The 19278-nt window shown below is 38.5% G+C and overlaps 1 protein-coding gene across 12 annotated transcripts in view; it reads right to left on the bottom strand.

Annotated features, from left to right (window-relative positions):
- SYNE2 (spectrin repeat containing nuclear envelope protein 2) overlaps positions 1 to 19278 on the bottom strand; it is a 288222-nt gene that overhangs the window by 203736 nt on the left and 65208 nt on the right. For all 12 annotated transcript variants that reach the window (XM_072963192.1, XM_072963191.1, XM_072963196.1 and 9 more), the window contains exons 3-9: positions 16192 to 16253; positions 15000 to 15095; positions 14834 to 14911; positions 14655 to 14747; positions 10393 to 10574; positions 6132 to 6328; positions 2002 to 2102 (exon numbers count right to left, since the gene is read on the bottom strand). In XM_072963192.1, coding sequence (XP_072819293.1) covers positions 2002 to 2102; positions 6132 to 6328; positions 10393 to 10574; positions 14655 to 14747; positions 14834 to 14911; positions 15000 to 15095; positions 16192 to 16253 — 809 coding nt within the window. The remainder of the gene's footprint in view (positions 1 to 2001; positions 2103 to 6131; positions 6329 to 10392; positions 10575 to 14654; positions 14748 to 14833; positions 14912 to 14999; positions 15096 to 16191; positions 16254 to 19278) is intronic.

The following is a 19278-nucleotide window of genomic DNA, read 5'->3' as shown; positions in this document are numbered from 1 at the left end:
AAATGAATCGAGAGCAGCATCTGAACATAACGTGCTAAAGAAACAGGGTAAAGAAGCCTTTATGTATTTTTTTGATTTCTTTACTTCCAGCATTCTTCAATTTTAAAGAACATTATCTGAAATTACTTATTTATAATAGGCATTTCAGAATACTGCTTTCCAATAAATCTAAACATGGGTTAAGCAAAGAAACATTTACATCTACAAAATACACTAACATCAACAATATCTTGAACAATTTAAAGATCTCAAAAATAACACTACTAAAGGCTTTGGTTAAGCTATCATATGGAAGTGAGCAACAATTTTTTCTTCTTTAGATTCTTGTTTAGATGGTTAGCTTGCAAACATCTGGGGGCAAATTTTACTGCTGGAGGATAAAGCAAAATAAATTACACCTTATGTCCATTCTTCTTTGACTTTCTTTTACTTCTTTCTATTAAGCAAGAGTGCTGTCTATATATTTTTGCATCTGATTCCATGAATAATTGAATTTTTAATAAGAAAATTAATTAGAAAAGAGTAGCTCCTCAGCAGGTCAGAAATGAATGACCTGCATTGTGAGCCTGAGTTTCAGCTTGAGTCTCTCTGCCAGAGTCAGCAACAATCTGGCTTGGTGCCTCAAACATAACAGTTGGAAAAACATAGGCCTAAATTTGTCAAAGAAAATGCGATAACATGACTGCATGTTTACATGTCTGAGGAAGCAGTTTAAGTAAATTTTAAAATAATATTCAAAAACATTTCACTAAATTCATAGCACTCATTTATCTTTAGAGAAGCAGAATAAATGTTTATTTTCAGCTCAGTGATTTTTATGAAATTTCCACCCACCATATCTTGTGTCACTGACTGAAAGTCAAAGGGAGAAAATGAAGAATCAAATGGCAATCTGATGGTAATTCAAGAGCATCTCAACAAACAAGGGTTAAGAGCAGAACACAGAGCTTCTGTCTATATGAATTATATGATTCTACTTACATGAAGCTAAAGAATAGTTAAGATGGAAACACGCTACAATTAGATTGCGATGAACTGTTGCCCAACTCTGCAACTACACTAAAACCACTGACTTGTAAATTTTAAACGGATGTGAATTGGACCTCAATAAGGCTGCTAAAAATTACAATAGAAAAAAATCTGTAATCTCTAGAATTTTTAAAAAGCCTGCTCAACTTCATTTGTCTTATAATAGTGCCTATCTAAAAGTTGTTTTACAGACTCACAGACATAGAAAACAAACTTGTGGTTACTGGGGGGACAAATTGAGAGTTTGGGATTTGCAGATACTAATTGCTATATATAAAACAGATAAACAGCAAGGTCCTACTGTATAGCACAGGGAACTAAATTCAACACCTTGTAATAGCCTATAATAAAAAATATGAAAAGGTATATATATATATATATATATATATATATATATATATAACTGAATCACTATGCTGTACACCAGAAGTTAACACAACATTGTAAACTAATTATACTTCAATTAAAAAAAAACTAAGAATTATAAAAATTTACTGAAATAAATTTTTCAAAAAGATGTTTTAGATAATTTAGCCAAGTTTAACAAATTACCAGTTTTAACTTAAAAAAAAAAAGAACAAGCAAATAGTAAAATATATTGGCTGTGTAGGGTGGAGGAGCACAGACAGGAAAGAGGCACGAGGTAACAATCTAGGTAACAGAAATGCTTCACATCATGATTAAATTATGCTTTAATGCATTTATCAAAACTCACTGAACCGCACATTTACGTTCTGTATGCAAATTATCCCTCAATATTAAAAATTAAACCATTAGTGGGGTACAACAAAAATGAGTGTGATTTGGACTTACAAAGACATGCTTGGGGTGGGGAGGGTATAGCTCAACGGTAGAGTGTGTGCTTAGCATACATGAGGTCCTGAGTTTAATCCCCAATACCTCCATTAAAAAAAATAAACCTAATTAACTCCTGCCAAAATAAAATTTTCAAAAAATTAAAAAAAATAATACCTGGGCTTTATTTCCAGTCCCAGGTGCATTCTTTGAATATTGCAGAAATTGGGCCACGTAGGTCATGATGGACTTTTCATCAGGATTAACAACATCCACATCTGCAAGACACATCACATTATCAATTAGCTGGAGATGTGATTTACTGTAATCAATACTCAGAACAGGCTGTGCCTTGAAATAAACCAAAGGAGTCACCAGCTATGCAATGTCTGCTTGCTCGCCCTTGTTCCAAGACTATGAAGTGGTTAAGAGTTTAGATCTAGAGTCAGACGGAGCTGAGTTGAATCCCGGCAGGAGTACAAACACGGCCTCAGTTTCCTAAAAATAAAATGTCACTGTGAATGTTGCATGTATGAGGGCCTACGCAGTCAGAAATGGTGGAAAGGAGAAAGGGAAGCCTTCCTCCTTCTGGTGACACACTGGAGAAACTCCTCCAACAGCACAGGAACATGGTGCAGCTAGAATCCACTCCTGACATGCTGGTCTCAGCATATAATAAATCACAAAGAAGAGACTGCAATATGTTACAGACCAAACGAACACATGATTTTAGGATAGCTTTTGCTATGTTGCCAAAACAAACAATGAAGATATTAACAAGGAAATCTGTGCTTATTTATTAGTTCAGCTACACGCAATTCAACAAATAACGATGGAGAACCAACAAATGCAGGTCACAAGCAGGATATGTAAGGCTCGGTCCTTGCCCTTATGGGCACTTACGTCTCATCTCTTCATTCAACAAGTAGATACTAGAACTTTGTGTAGATACTAGATGCCTTAAGACATTATCTGTCCCTAACCTTGCAGTTAGAAGAAAAACAAACAAATACAACACACTATGCATGCTTTAGCAAACGTGTTTACTGGGCCCAATGGGTTCTCTAAGTCCACTGAGGGAGGAAGTGAATATAATTTATAACCAAAGAACAAAATTCAACACAGTATGCACATAAGAAGTATCAATAAAAAGCCAGGACTGAGGTTTCCATAAGAGTTTAAGTTATTCCATCTTTTACTGAAAAAAAAAGTATAACTATAAAGAGATACATAGAATAACGATACTGACTTGACTGGATACCTCTTTTTAAAATTTTCTCGCTGTATATAAAGCTGTGCATAATGGTTAAATGTGTTAACAAAATTATGTCAAAAGAGAACCCCTTTATTCAAATATGACTGTGGTAATGGTTTACATAAATAATCATGATGTATTTCACATTTTTGAGCTATTATTTAAGTTTCATAAAATGAATTATGTGCAATCATTTATACAGTGGAGATTTGCTTTCATTAAGTCGTCTGTTCCACTGGTTGCCTTGTTATTTTCACATGCTAAAATAGAGAAAATATTTTACACTAATAATCAAGACTTGCTGAATCACAGTGAGAGAAGTATAAAAGAAAACAGAAACAGGGAATATAGCAAAGCATGGGGGGAAATGAAGAAATTTTTAAAAGACAATACAAGGAAAGGAAAGAAAAAAGACAAAAAGGGAGAAAAAGAAGAAAGAAAAAAGGAAAGAAGAAAAAAACAAGGGATGGGGGAAAGTTAAATAAAATTTTTAACAAGCAATATGAAACCAAACAAATGACAAACCTGATATATATAGAAATATGGAATCATTAGGCTAACTGTGAGCTTAGGAATATCACCTAATTAACTCTTTTTAAAAACAACTGAGGTCCAAAAAGGCTAGGAACCAGTAGCAATGAGCACACCTAGCACCCAGATCTTGGCTTCTAATACCATTCTCCAGTAAAAGGAACCAAGACTCCTTGGAGGAATGGCTGACCCCAAGACTGCAGTAGGAAATACACAAGATGAGCCTGGAGCATCTTGTAGTGCCAAAAAGCAAGGAACTGCCCCAAAACAAATAAGCCAACCCCACACTGATGGGGATATGTCGAAGGAGCATAGGAGCCAACTGAGAGCCAAATGGCCCAATGGCCAAAACTTTGAGGTTTGAAAAAATGTTGTTTAATTTGAGCAATAAAATAAAGTAGTACTGGAGTACAGCCCAAAGTATAAAATAGAACATCCATGAGTCTATATTAATACAAATAAATGGCTGGATAAGGAAATAAATGGAAGAGAACAGGCAGATCTCCTGTGCAGAATCCCAAATAATTTACATGGATAACCCGCCCTCAAGGAGAGTGACCGTAATTTTTCTAATGTGGGCTATGCACGGCGACTTTCTTCCGAAGAGTCCAGTATGGAAAGGGGGGAAGCAAAGCACAACTTCACAGAGGGGAAACCTGACAAACACCACCTCGGCCAGGCGATCAAGGTCAACATCAACAGTGACGTCATGTCAACAGAATGAGAAAAAGCGTAACACAGATTGCAGCAGAGAGGCATCCCACAAACACCTGCCCGGGCATCTTCAAAATAGTCAAGTCATCAAAACACAAAAAAGTCTAAGCAACTGTCACAGTCAAGAGGAGCCCAAGGAGATAGGCTGACTAGATGTCATGTATCCTGGATGGGATCCTGCAGAGAAAAGAGGCATCAGGGAAAACTAAGAAAATGTGAATGGAGTATTGCCTTTATTATAATATATGAATACTGGCTCACTGACTGCAACAAGTGTACCGTACTAAGGTAAGATGTTAACAACAGGGGAAACTGGGTGTGGGGCATATGGGAGCTTACTGTACTGTCTTCCCAGTTTTCCTGCAAATCTAAAACTGTCCTAAAAAATAAAATAGCTTAAAAAAAGTCCCAATAAATGCTTCAACAGAGATAAACTTTGAATACTACACTAACTTAAAGAAGCTAGTCACAAAAGACCACATATTGTTTGATTCTATTTATGTGAAATTTCCAGAACTGGCAAATCTATAGAGACAGGAAGTGTATTAGTGGCTGCCTAGGGCTTGCGGTGCAGGGGTGTGTGGGGTGGGCAGGAGGTTAGAGGGGAAATGGGGAGGGACTGCTAATGGGTTCAGGGTTTATTTTGGGGGTGATGAAAATGGTCTAAATTGGATTGTGATGATGGTTGCAAAATTTTGCGAAGACACTAAAAACCATTCAAACTATACAGTTAAATGGGTACATTGTATAGTATGTGAATTATATCTCAATAAAGCTGTTTAAAACCAAAAAGGTTTAGTGACAAAGCCACTGGCACTCAGTCAAGGGTGCACTGGAGCCAGCTGGCTTACATCAGCTTGAGAGAGCTGATTATTAAATTTTCCGCAGTTTCGTAACCCAGTTGTTAAACATAGTTAGCGTTAAAAATGCAATCATATAAATGCACAACTATGTAAATTATGTAAAGGCAATAAATACTCATAACTCATCACTGCCCAACTAATTCACTGCATTTTACTGTCACTCACACCAGGAGGTTATTTGTGTCTATTGTATCTATATGACAGAAATAACATCTAATGGTGGGCTAACTGGGCATCTTTTCCCAGTTCTGTGTTTAATGACTTCACATTGGTGCTGGTATTCATACTACAGAAAATCAGCAAATGAGGGCTTGATTTGCTGTTTTGTTTGTTGACTGCTAAGAAAGGGATGGAGAAATTGTTAATAAGGCAGGTTAATTTTAAAAGTATGTTCTGTCTCTAGCTGTCAAATTGTGAATGGCATAAAAATCTAATTTTTCCAGTATTCCATTCAGCAAAAAATTCACTCACATCACTGAAGAACAAGTGAAGTTCTGACATACATCTCTGCTGTTCCACTTACTCATTAACATAAAAGAAGTTCTCCACCAACATTCATGTCAGAACTGCACTTGTTCAGCAACTGCAACCGTAAGTTGTCTACAGGTGGATGCAAGAGTTTGGCAAAAATCAGCAAAAGCATTTGGGGACTAGATGGAAGTTATAATACATTGTATCATATATTTTATTATGATTTATAAACTGTGTGTTGCACATCCTTCATATTTGTAAAATTTATAGCACAGGTGTATGTACACACACACACACACACGTTGCTTCAGAGAGCCTAACATTAAACAGTGACCTACACACCCCTGTTGTAGAGCTGAAACTAGAACTTGTATCTCTTGATCGGTTAGTTCATTGTAACTTTCACTAATCCTATAATCAAACCCATTTCCCACTAGACATTGTTTTAAAATGAAAGAAGCATTTTTCTTTACCTTCTGGTTCCAGCATTTTGGGGATTTTGAACTCCTGTTCTGCAATTCTGAAGGCCTCTTTCAGATTGTCTGTGTTGGATCTATGCCTCACACTCTTCATGTCAACGAGGTCCGGTCGCAAGGCATGAATGACGGCCAAAAAAGCCATTCCATTTCTCCAGCTTGACTTAAAATCTGTCACACTGACAGATTCATACCTGTCACAAAGGAATGGAAACATGATAAATACTATTTAAAAGACTATATCAAGGCACCTCCACTATATTCATCAGGAATTAAAATACATTTTAGCAAATCAAATAGATCACATAACTCATTCCAGGAAGACATTTTATTTTAATCTTGGGGTCAGATTGAAGTAAAATGTCAAGTCTGATGAGGCTCACGGTACTGCAGAACAGTGGTTCTCAAAGTGTGGCCCCTGGACCAGCAGCAGCAGTATCACCTGGGATGCAGGTGCTAGAAATGCAAATTCTCAGCCCCAACCCCAGGTCTACTGAATCACACTCTGGCAGTGGGCCTGAAATCTGTGTCTTTAGAAGCTCTTCACGTGACAAGGATACCCACTCAAGTTTAATGCTCTTTATTCAACAATCTGTTGGCTCAAGACTAAGTGTGAACCTCTACAGATCATTAAGTTCCTTCCACTAGAGGAAATAATTTTACTTCTCATTGGAGAAAATGAAATGATATATTGTGCCAGATCAATGGCCAACAGTTCACTGTACAGACAGAACTTGCCAGTCCTCTGCTTAGAACTGGCCATTATGAATGAATGGATAAACAAAATGTGGTGTGTACATATGATGAGGTATCATTCAGTCCTAAAAAGTAAGGAAATTCTGATACATGCTACAACATGAATGAACCTTAAAGATATTATGCTGAGTGAAATAAGCTTGTTAAAAAAGGCCAAATACTATATGATTGCATTCATTCAAGGTACCTAGCCTAGTGAAATTCACTGATAAAGAAAGTAGACCTCTGGCTGCCGGGGACTGAGGGGAGGGAGGAATGGGGGGATGTTTAATAGATACAGAGTTTTAGTTTTGCAAGATGAAAAAAGTTCTGCATATAGATAGTGGTGATAGTTACACAATGTGAATGTACTTAATGCCACTGAACTGTACACTTAAAAACTGTTAAGTGGTATATTTTATGTTACATATATATTACCACAATACAAAAATTATTTGAAAGTAAAACGTCAGTTTGTCATTGTATTTAGAATAACATCTCTCATTCTGGCTTATGGGGTCTTACAAAATTGGGTTTCTGCCTATCTCTCCCACCTTTATATCTCCGCTCTCTTACTATGTTGGAGTGTCTGGCCAAACCACGCTGACTCCATTCTGTCAGCTCCACCCGAGGCCCGCAGTCCTACCCACTCTTCTCTCTGCATGACTGAGCTTCAGCCTACCCACAAGGAATGTGCCCAAGCCAGTTAAGTTCCCCATCAACTTTCACCCTTGCCTTCATCGGATATGAAAACCAGAAGAATGCCTTTCACTGACATTGGCTGGTTAATGATCATGAGACCCTGGGTGGAGGAAAAATCTCCCAGTTCCCCCTTAGCAGTCAGATTCTACTCTTAGCTTTGGCCCCTTTAAATCCTCCTGTACCCCTTTATGGGGGCACAGAATGCAGCTGTGAATGCCTCTGGATCCTTGTCTGTCTGTCCTGCCTGTATGTAAGTTACCTACAAGAAACTTCACAATTGCATTTTATGGAGTTGCCTGCTTCTTTCCTCGGTCTTAAAGTTCTCTCTCAGTTTAGAGGATATTATTCCTTATCTCTATCTTCCAACAGGCAGCCACATTGGCTTCATTCCTGTTTCCTGATTACCTTTCTAATCCTTCTGCCTGGACATTCTTTCTCCCAGATCTTCATACACCTGAAGCCTCCTCCTCCAGGTCTCAGCTCAAAGGTCTTCTCCTCAGAAAGGCGTTCCATGACCACCTAAGATAAAGGCGACCCTCTTTCTACTCTTGACATTCTCAACTATATCATAACTCCTTCCTAACTTCACTGCCAACTATAATTATCATATTTATTCCTCTGCCTTCCCAACTAGGGTGCAAGCCCCTTGAGAACACGGGTGTTTTCTTTGTTGCCCATCATGGTAGACTCACACCCTCAAACAGTGCCTAGCATATAAAGGTCTTTAACATATATATTTCAAACCACTCAATCACTATTTCGTATCTAACAAAAGATCAGCGTACAGTTGCCTACAAAATGTGGAAAATATTCCAGAACGATGATAATTTCCTTTAACAGCCCATAAAAACACAAGGTAATTCAGTAGACTAATTAAATGTAGAAATCAAATGACAAAAGCTACTCAAGAAATAGCCTGTTTCAGATGACCTGGGCTTTCTTGGATCCCTTAGGAAAAAAGCCTAAACTATGATTATAATAAACTACATAGTGGTCAATGATTTTTGTCTTGTTTTACAAACATTTATGTGGTACCCACTGTGTCCAGAAACTGCTCCAAATGCTTAAAAAGAAAATCCTTGTAATACACATAATAGCTCTATGAAATAAGTGTTAGAGCTGTCCACTTTCTGTGACTGAGGAAACTTGAACACAAAGAGATTAAAGGGATTAAGTGTCTTAGGTCACAAGTTAGAAAGTGCTGGGGAGCCAAGACTCAAAATCTGGTATTTTGCTTTAGAGCATGCACTTCAACACTTGACTAAATTGACAGCTACAGGGATGGGAGTCGGGCCGAGGGCAGAGCCAGACCACCACCAGAGGGCTGGGGGGTGCCAGGACTGGCTCCGGGCTGACTGGCAGGCACTGTGCTCAACAAAGCACCAGGCTTATGAGGGCAGCTCTGCACGGAGGGACCAAACCAATGTTACAAAAACATGCTGCTGCCGGGTCTTGGAGAGGGCGGGGTTTGGCTCCAGAGTGATCGGCAGGATCTGGGCTCATGGACGCATCACAAACGGGGGCCCAATTCACCTCCTTCGGAAATAAGAAAACACAACTACTTCTTACAACATCGCCTCACATCTGAATCCTAGAGAATCACAGCATACGGAAACAAAAGTTACCCAATAATACCACCAACAACGGCCCAACTACAAGAAACTCCTGCCGAATTACCTAAGAATTATGTACTCCATCTTAGTAAGTTTAGCATAAGCTCTATGTTGAAGAATAAGGACGGACATGGGGAAAAAGATAAACTGTGGTAAAATATGTGAACTTTGAAAGGGTCTGAAGCTTATTTATGCATAAATGAAACAAGTCTGTAAATGATGTAATAAGGCTTTTCACACATGCTTCATTTTGGATTTTAAAAATTTAGGAGCCTGAAGTAAAATTATCTCTAGGAGATTCATGAAAAAGTTACTTAAATATACTTAAGACTTACGCGATGTGTATGTTTGTGTCCCTCACAGAACACGGAGAATGAATGACAACTAAAGAAAGGTAATGCAGAAATTAATGTCTTAGCCTTTCATTAGGAAGGAGCCTAACATTTGAGAGAGCTTAGCCGTGTATTTATGCCTCTGTGTATCTGGACAATGCTATGATGTAATGCCTTCTGAGCTCCATAGCTCTTTTTGTGGTGGATCTCCTGAATCTAATTCCTTACTTTTCCTAAACTCCATCCAAGCAGTCGGCTAAATCACAAAAGGAAACGTCTCCCAAGAGCAGAAAACACTTTTCTATGTAAAAAAGAAAGTATAAGCACTAACTTCCTTTCATCATCCCCTTTCTTAAAACACGTCCTGTCTTGTTTCTTCCTTTCCTAACTGAGCTTTTCATGTTAGTCATAATCAGTTTCAAGGGATAATTTTATGAGTTGGTTACTCATTCACTCATTTGTTCATTCATCCACTCAATGCATTTAAGAAGCATCAGCCATGAACTCACATTATGCTAAATTCAGGGAATATACAGTCAATTAAGACAGAGTTCCAACTTTTAAAGAACTTGGCAGCGTGGTAAAACTTTTATCTGCACAAAGGAAAAGGCCACCTACACAGGGGCTGGGAGTGAGGTAAGTTACCCACACGATACCACCTTCTGGTCTTCAAAATGGAGTGGCTGAGCTCAGTCTTCCGTGTTTGGAAGAGTCGCTGTGAGAGCAAGGGGGAGAGTAAGCATTTTCTTTTTACATGAGGGGAGTGTTCAGGCGGGTGTTACACTCAGTTGGCCTGATTTCCAGACCTCGAGGTAAGGTTGTGCTGGTGGGTACAGCTGCCCCGTGTGTCTCGTCTGGTCGTAGCAAACTACTTACCTGGCACATTGTTCCTGAGCCCACAGGAGAAGAGCCTTCTTTGCAGACATCTGCCATCTTTCTTGGACTTTGGAGCATTTCTTAGCTGGAGGACTTGAGGTAGGAGATGAGTCAACCACACTCACCCTGTCTGGGGAAGGTTGATTGTAATTGCAAGAAAGAGTCCGGGCAAGCTCCTCAATCTAAGGAAGACGTAACAGTAGTTAACACATCTGGAATCACAGCTCGGAGCACTGAGGCAAAACCTTCGGCCAAGACAAGACCTATGAAGTATCGTGTAATAGCGACGGTTTACTTGTAGTGAAATAAGCACCGGACAAACCCTTGAATAGTGGCATTTGACATCTGGAGCTACACTTTGGCTTTGGGTCACTCCTGCCCTCACTCAGGTATAGCGTTCCACATGGAGGGCAACATCTGCTCATCCCCTCCTTTACTGGTCCTCAACATCTGTCAGTCTAAGCTGAACTGGGCTAAATCGAACTCCCAGTTAAGAGTGTCTTCAGAGAGACCGGGTCAATTAAAATGCATCCTTGATTCTAAACCACTAAGGAAAAAATAGTCAAACATGGAGAGGTTAAGTCCCAAGAAAGAAAAACACTGCCCTTTTATATATGAAAAATAACCTCATTAGTCATTTCAGGAATCTAAGTATGTACAGCAAGAGGACAGTTTTTTCATATACAGCACAGGCAAACATTTTTTAAAGATAACAGCCAGTGATGGGGAGAGTACAAGAAACTGAATAGTCATATATTGCTGGAAACACACAAATCGGTTCAGATTTTTTGGAGGGCAATGATAACATCTGCAGAAATGTTAAAAATAAATCCAGTATCATAAAAGAAGTATTATTGAAAGATGTACCCTTCTTTCAGTGACCAACAGATTTACCACACAACTAGCAATAGCAGATGTGACCAACACAATGAACAAACTTGATCTGGTTGGCATATCCTATTGCACCTAAAATGGCAGGATCACCCATTCTTTCCAAGTACATATAGAATATTTACCAAAATTGACCATGCTGAGCCATAAAGCAAGCCACAGCAATCCCAAAGGGCTGAAATAATTCAGATTATATTTTCCAACCACATTCAAATTAAGGTAGACATCAGTAATGAAAGCTAACAAACAAAATTCCAAATATTTGGAAATTAAGCAACAGATTGTCACAGAATCTGTGAGTCAAATGAGAAATCATAATGAAAATGAGAACATATCTTGAACAGAACAAAAATGAAAATATTATTCATGAATTAAAAGTTGCATTATTTAAAAGATGTCAACTTTTTCCAAATTATTCTATACATTCAATGCAATCCTCATTAAAATTCCAACAGGTTGTGTGTGTGTGGAAATTAACAAGTTACTTATAAAATTTATATGAATATCAAATCAACATGCTGTCTACCTTAACCTTACGCAATAGTTATATGTCAATTACATCTCAACAAAAAAAATTATATGAAAATGCAAAGTGTAAAGAATTCAAGATAATCTTGAAGAACAAGTTGGACAACCACACTATCAGACATTAAGTCTGACTGTAGAGCTACAGAAAGTAATTTAGTATAGTATTGGTGCAAGGATAATTAGTGGAACAGAACAGAATCGGAAAATGAAGCCACACCTATTGATTTATGAAGGTGACACTACAGTACAATAGGAAGATGATCTCTTCAAAAACTAGTGTTGGGTCAACTGGAAAGCTATATGGAAAAATAAACCTTGATAGTTTTAACATAACACACTCAAACAAATCAATTCATTCTTGAAAGATTGTAGCTCTAAATGTAAAATGTGAAACTCTAAAGCTTTTAGAAGTGAAGTGTTCAAGAGCCATATACCTGGCTAGTGGCTACCGTTCTGTACAGTACAGATACAGAACATTTCCATCAATGCAGAATGTCACATCGGACAGAACTATTCTAGAAAATAACAGGAAAGAATTCTTTAAAGGACATAAAGAGTACTAGGCACCCCCCAAAAAAGAAGCTAATAAATTTGAACTACATTAAAATTATCAATGCCTATTCATTAAAAGATTGAAAAGGCAAGCCAGAGTCTGAGAGGATATTTGTAATTTATATACATCCAACAAAGGACTTGTATCCAGAACACATTTTAAAACTTTTACTAATCATTACACACACTGTTGTAGCAAAAATAAAAGTTTTTAACAAGTTTAGCGAAGAGTAGAGCAAAGAATTTTCAAACTCTGTTAACAGTAAATCAGAATAACAAGTTTGAAAAACTGTTTGGCAGTATCTATTAAAGCTGACGATCACGTGTCCCATGGCCCCGCAGTTCCAGTCCCAGATAAATATGCAACAGAAATGAGGGCATATACGAGAACGTTCTTAGCAGCTTTATTCATAGTGATTAAAAACTAGTAACAGAAGAAAGGTCCATCAACAGTAGAATGGTAAATAAGTTCTGGTATATCCATGTAATGTTATACTCACACAAAGCAATGAAAAGGAAAAACTCACTGATACCTTCCTCAGGAGGATGAATCTCACTGACATGATGTTAAGTGAAATAAGTCAGACACAAAAGGGTTTAGGATGTTAAATTAATTAACGATAAAATCAAAGTAGTGGTTACCTTTAGGGAGGGAGAGCAGTGACAGGGAGAAAGACCTGGGGACTCTAAGATGCTGGCAATGTTCTAACTTTTTATATTCAGTCACACGGTGGTTACACAGGTATGTTTAATTTACAAAACTCCATCAGGCTCTATGCTTAAGATTTGAGCATTTTTCTCTATATGTATTATACATAACAAAAATTTATTTATAATATTCAAACAAAACATTAAAAGCTTTAATTCTGCAAACCTTATGGCCCAAGAATGCCATCTCTAGGAATCTGGTCCATGGAAATAATTAAGATTATATGCAAAAGTATTATTTTAAGGGTAGTCTTTTTGGAATTGTTTATTGTCACAAAAAGCTGTGAGCATTCTGACTGTCCACTAATGATACAGTGTTTTACAACAGAACATCAAGCTCCCACTAAAATACATATAAATTTAGAAAGATGTTACATAGACTAGCTTGAAAATGGTATGGATAACATGATCCCATTTTGTTAAAAACATACATATATGAATATATATATATATAAGTTCCTGCTATATATGTCATGAAGACTATACACTAAATTATTTGAAGTGGCTATCTGTGAGTCACTTTATTTTCTTTTTATTTTCTTTTTTTAATCTATATTGAAAATTTAAATTATATTTCAAACACCCTGGAAAGTGTGGAGAAAAAAATATAATAAATGCCTGCAAATTATCAAATTTTAACATTTTACCACATTTAGTTCATAATTTTTTAAAGAAGTAAAACATAAATGCATTCTAAGCCTTCCGTCTTTCCCTCTTCAATTCCATTTCCTTCCTTTCCCGGGGGGAGAAAACCAAAACCCTAGATTTAGTTTTCATCGTCCTCGTGCATACTATCCTACTGTAACTACAAACATAGGTATCCAGAAACGATATAAAGTCTCGTTTCACATGTTTGAAATCTTACTTAAATGAGTTATGCTATTTTCCAGTTTTTCTAAAATAAGCATTTGTTTCCCACATAATTTTTAAAGTTGTTTTTAAAGTAATTCTTGAGATTCAAGTACGTAGCTTTTTAAGTAGCTACAGAAAACTTGCACAAATTGAGCATCCCAGGCCTGAAAGAATGTATCTATCAATCGTAAGTGTCACAAAGTCAGGACTACAACCTTCTTCGCTGTTATGTTCTTGGTATCCTAGCACAAAAGCTAGCATGTAGTAGGTGCTCGGAAATATTTGTGGAATGAAATGACATCTGTGAGTCAGTCTTGGCACAGAACTAGATGCTGCAGGATTATTAGCTTGGACAAGGGACCTCAAAAATAGGGAGATTTTACTAAGCTTAGTGGGTTAGTTTTCAAGAATTAACTCCAGAAGTTCCGTATTCTCTCTTCTGCTGGAGAAAATAAACAACAATGAGCAAAAATTTGCCACAGCACGTTCTATTCAGACTGGTACTGATACTGTGGATAATTCAGGATATCATGATAATTCAACATTTAGTTTTCAATTGAAGAATAACATAAATGACAAAAGGTCTGCCATATATTTTCCACCTGACAAGACTTCCAGTGTGTCCTATTTCTGGAAGAAGCTCTAGCATCAAGTCACACTTCCTGTATTACACTTATTTCATACTGTGGTAATTAGTACAGAGACAATTTTCTTATCATCAAACTACTTACATGAAAGTGCAGTATAATTGTCCAAATTAGGCCAAGAATAATGGATGGGTTTCCATCTATAATGTCAGCAACGTGAATATTTATTAGCTTGATCTGGAAAAGAAGAAACGCAGGTTAAAAGGAGAAAATACTTCACAGTATTAATCCCCTTAATGAATTTTCATGAATTTCATACTCACTGATCGGTTTTTCAGGAATGTCAGGGCATGTTCTATATTGATTCTACACTGGAATGTATTAGATCCTTTATCTCGAGGCTATGAAATTCAAGCAAAATATATTACTCAGAAATATGATTTTAAAAAAAACCCCACAAAATTTCTTAATGTCGTTTTAAAAGCTTACCAACTGTTGTCCTGAGAGTACTTCTAGCAGGTCCAGGAGGACATGCCCCTTCTTAATGTCTGTGAACAGGTCTGATATAACTGAGGGAGGAGTGTGCTACAAAAGGTCACAAGAAAAGTACTCATTGAAACTTTGGTCCAAAAACACAGTAACTTTAAGAATCTCATAAATGTGCTTTTGCATCTCTGCAAAAGCTAAGCTTCAGTTGTGGTTTTCTTCTTAATTAACAGAATGTCAGAGAACACACAAAGCTCCATATCAAAATATGATAAGGAAAGTAGGAAACTTAAGTTATCTCATCGCAAATTTCCAGTAACAGAACACTCTTTCAGCTTTCCCTGGGAGCTTAAAACATGCACAGACAATGGCATTCAGACAGTCAGAATCAGCCAGTATTGACCCATTTTGGGAGGAGATTACATTTCTGGAGTAACCTGTTTATGAACTTATCCTTTTTAGAATTATGAGCACTGTGCTGGGATGGGTAGCCTGGGAGAAGAGGCTCATTCATTCCGTATCTAGGTTATTCCAGGAACCTGGCATCCTTGAGAGCCAAGATGGCACAGAGATTAAGATCAAGCCCTTTGGGTCCAGACTACCTGGGTTTGTATCCCAGAACTATCACTTACAAGCTGTGTGACCTCGGAGAAGTCACACAACCTCTCTGTACCTTAGCTGCCTTGGACTTTAAACAGAAACAATTCTCTCTATCTCATGGTACTACTGTGAAGTCACTGAAATATAATGAGTGGTTAGGACATTCAAAGAACTTATGACGATGTCTAACACACAACACTCAATATATGTGACTTACTATTATAATTCCAATTGATAAAAGAGATGTTGCTGCTTTAAATACGTTTACAGCACCATCTCCCATATCTTCAATAAAAGTGCCCCTTTTTTTATTTACATTTTTTATTGATTCATAATCATTTTACAGTGTTGTGTCAAATTCCAGTGTTCAGCACAATTTTTCAGTCATTCATGGACAAATACACACTCATTGTAAAGTGCCCCTTTTTTGTGTTGAGAAAAAATAACAAATACTTCAAAGCAAGATCAAGGACACATTCAGCGCATTCTTTCAACCTTTCAGATGTCACCAGTGCCATTTTAGGGATTCAAACTGAGGGAGTAGGAGGAATCACGTAAATATATTTATAGCGTGATTTGCTCTGTTTTTCCTTACCTTTGCCAACTGTGAGTTTATCCAGCAGGTGAAGGTTTTCTTCTGAGTGTCTTCCTGTTCAGCTGTTTAAAAAGGAAAATAGCAGTTATAAAATATGGCCTTGATGATGAGGAAAGAGAACTCCTAATCCGAAAGACTTGCCATCTTAGCCAACACCACAAGGTATTTAAGATAAACCCAGAACTTCCAAAAACATTTTAAAAAGCTCATAAAGTCGTGTCAGTTTAGCCTTGACATTTATTGTGAGTATTTATTATGGAGAATATACGGACACTGAATTAATTATAAATGAGTAGCAATTGGAGTCAGAGAGACCTGAGTCCAAATTCTGCCTCTGTTACTGAGTAGCTGTGTGATTCAGGGAGCAGGTTCCTCACGGAATAAGGTAAGAAGTACTCACCTCCAGAGCCTGTTAATGATGCCCTTAAAGTGCAAACCCTGGCTCCGAGTTAGCACACGAGAAGTGCTAGCTCTCACTTTACTAACCTGGCAGGAGTCCAGGGAAAGGTCGGGACACTCAGCGCCCGGCAACTCGGAGGACTGTGCCTTCCCTGCAGCCCTCCCAAGTGGTGGCGTTGCTTTCTCTTACAGACCTTGGACCAATAGCTCCTTGCTCTTTACTGATACTTCCAGATCATTTTCCCCCCTCTTTGTCCCTGAAACGCTCCAGCTTTGACTCTCCAGTCATCACTCCCCACTGTTACAGTCATCCCTCATCATTTCTCAAAGATTTAGTTTCTTCCCCATGGCCACTCTCTCCAGTATAATTCTTGGCAATTTCAAAATACATACTGATGAACCTTCCAAACTTCTGGGCTGTTTCTTGAATTCTTCTCCAATAAACGTGGCTTCTGTCCTGCCTCAACCACTCATTGTCTGTCATGGTCATATCCCGACCTTGTCGTTACTAATAACTACAACTCCTCCTAATCCTGAGTTCATGCATCCCCATCTCTGAACATCATCCCTTATCTTTTCAGTTCATCCCCTCCAGTGCCTCGACTCCAACAATCCTTGGAGTCCATCCGCAACTCCAAGCCATCAACTCTGCCAGCTTTACAGCTTGCTCCCTTGGTCTCCTTCCTTTCATCCTTACCCATTGTAAATTCCACAATCAATTATTACATACACTCCACTCCCTTGCACATCATTCTGTGGTGTGCACCTCATCACTAGTCTCTGCTCACTCAGATCTGCCCACGTGCTGCTGAATGTGGCTGGAAGAAAATCCATAACCGCGCTAACTGGGCTCATTGTGACCCCAAGTGGCCCTCAGCGCTGCCTGCCAGTCATATTCTCTCTTGCTCCTCTAGGCAGCAATTTCACATCTTCCCCTTCTTTCTCAAATTTCCAATACCTCCTCTCTCTGCTGAGATCTTGCTTCCACAGGGACACTTAAGGAATCATCTACCCCCTTGTCTAATAACCTATTAAAAAGCTTGGCCTGCAACCTGTTAGCATGGGTGAACTATCCCTGCTCAGACCTAAAGCCACTCCCTTCCTTCACTCACTCACCAGATCTCATCCCTTTGAAGCTACTCCAGGGTATTTTGCTCCTTTGTTTCCTATATCATCCTCTTTTCCCACCTCTTTTCTCGGACCATGCCCATGCTATTAATTTGCCCACCTAGAAACAAAAACAAAAAACAAACCTCTCTTAACCCCAGTTCCCCAGCAGGTAAGGCTTCATTTGTCTGCTGCCCATTGTGGCAAAAATCCTCAGAGTTGTCTGTGTTCACTGTCTCCGAGGCCCCTCCTCCCTCTCTCTTAACTGAATCCACACCAGTCAGGCCCTCGCCATTCCACTGAAACTGCTCTGCCATCAAGGGCACTGTGAATCAAGGTCATCAGCGATCCCCCCTCACTGAAACCAATAATCGATTCTCAGCCTTCATCTTCAGCAGCATTCAATACTCTCTCCGCCTGCTTCCAGGCTCCCACACTCTCTGTTTTCCTCCTACGTCACACGCTGGCATCTCTCTTCCTCTCACATTTCATATCCAATGCCTTGGGAAATCCTCTTAAGTCCACCTTCAAAATATAATCAGGATAGGTCCTCTTCTCACCACCCTCACTGCCACCACCCAGGTCCAAGGCACCTCCAATCTCCACCTGGATGACTGCAATCGATTCCAAACAGGTCTCCTTCCTTGCAGCCGTGACCTCTAAACACTATTCTCAACACAGCATCCAGAGTGATATTGCTAAAATGTTAACTCAGATCAGCAAACCCCTTTGCTCAAAACCCTGCTTCACTCCTTAAAATGGCTACAAGCCCCACATTTTCTGCCTCCCAGCCCCCCCTCCCTTATCGTCCCCTTATAAGTCATTCCATCCAACCCCTCTGGCCTCCCCGTGTTTCTCAAATTCTCCAGACACATTCCCACCTTAGGGCTTTTGCACTAGCTGTCCTTTCTTCCAGGAGTGCTTAACTACACATATCCCCACAAGCTAACTCCCTCATCTTCTTCAAATCTTGGTTCAAATGGCATTCATCCACAAGGTCTCTCCTGACCATCCTATTTAAAACTGTAACAACCCCACTTCTGCTTCCCCTTGTCCTGCTTGACTTTTTTCTACAGTACTCATCACCTTTAGCATTCTATGTAAGTTATATATGTTGTATGTTTATTATTTAATACCTTGCTCTCCTCCCAACAGAATGTAAGCCCCACACAAGCAAAGATGTTTTATCTGTGATATATTTCAGGGGCCCAGAGTAGGCTCTAAATAAATAATTGCTAAAAGAGTAGCCACTAACTCTACTAATCAGTATTACAGTTATATTTTATTTACTCTACAAGAAGGTCAAATGTGTTCCCATTCCTTCTTTTAAAAGTTGTCTGTTCTACCTTCTTACACATTGTTTTCTGTTGCCTCTTTCCATTCTCCCTTGTTAATCTCCAACACAGTTAAAGTGAAATTGTTGGCATGACATCTAACTTGAGTTCTTGAAACTTTTTTAATCTGATGAGAGTTCAGGTTGAAGAAATAAAGAGGATGTGGGTAAATGGAATTTTAGGGTGTTAACAATTGTGACTGATTAGAGATTAAAGATGTACTTAACCTCGTTGGATTTTTTTTTTC

The sequence above is a fragment of the Vicugna pacos genome, chromosome 6 (genome assembly GCF_048564905.1).
Source record: "Vicugna pacos chromosome 6, VicPac4, whole genome shotgun sequence".
NCBI lineage: Eukaryota > Metazoa > Chordata > Mammalia > Artiodactyla > Camelidae > Vicugna > Vicugna pacos.
This window is presented reverse-complemented; position numbering and strand designations above follow the sequence as displayed.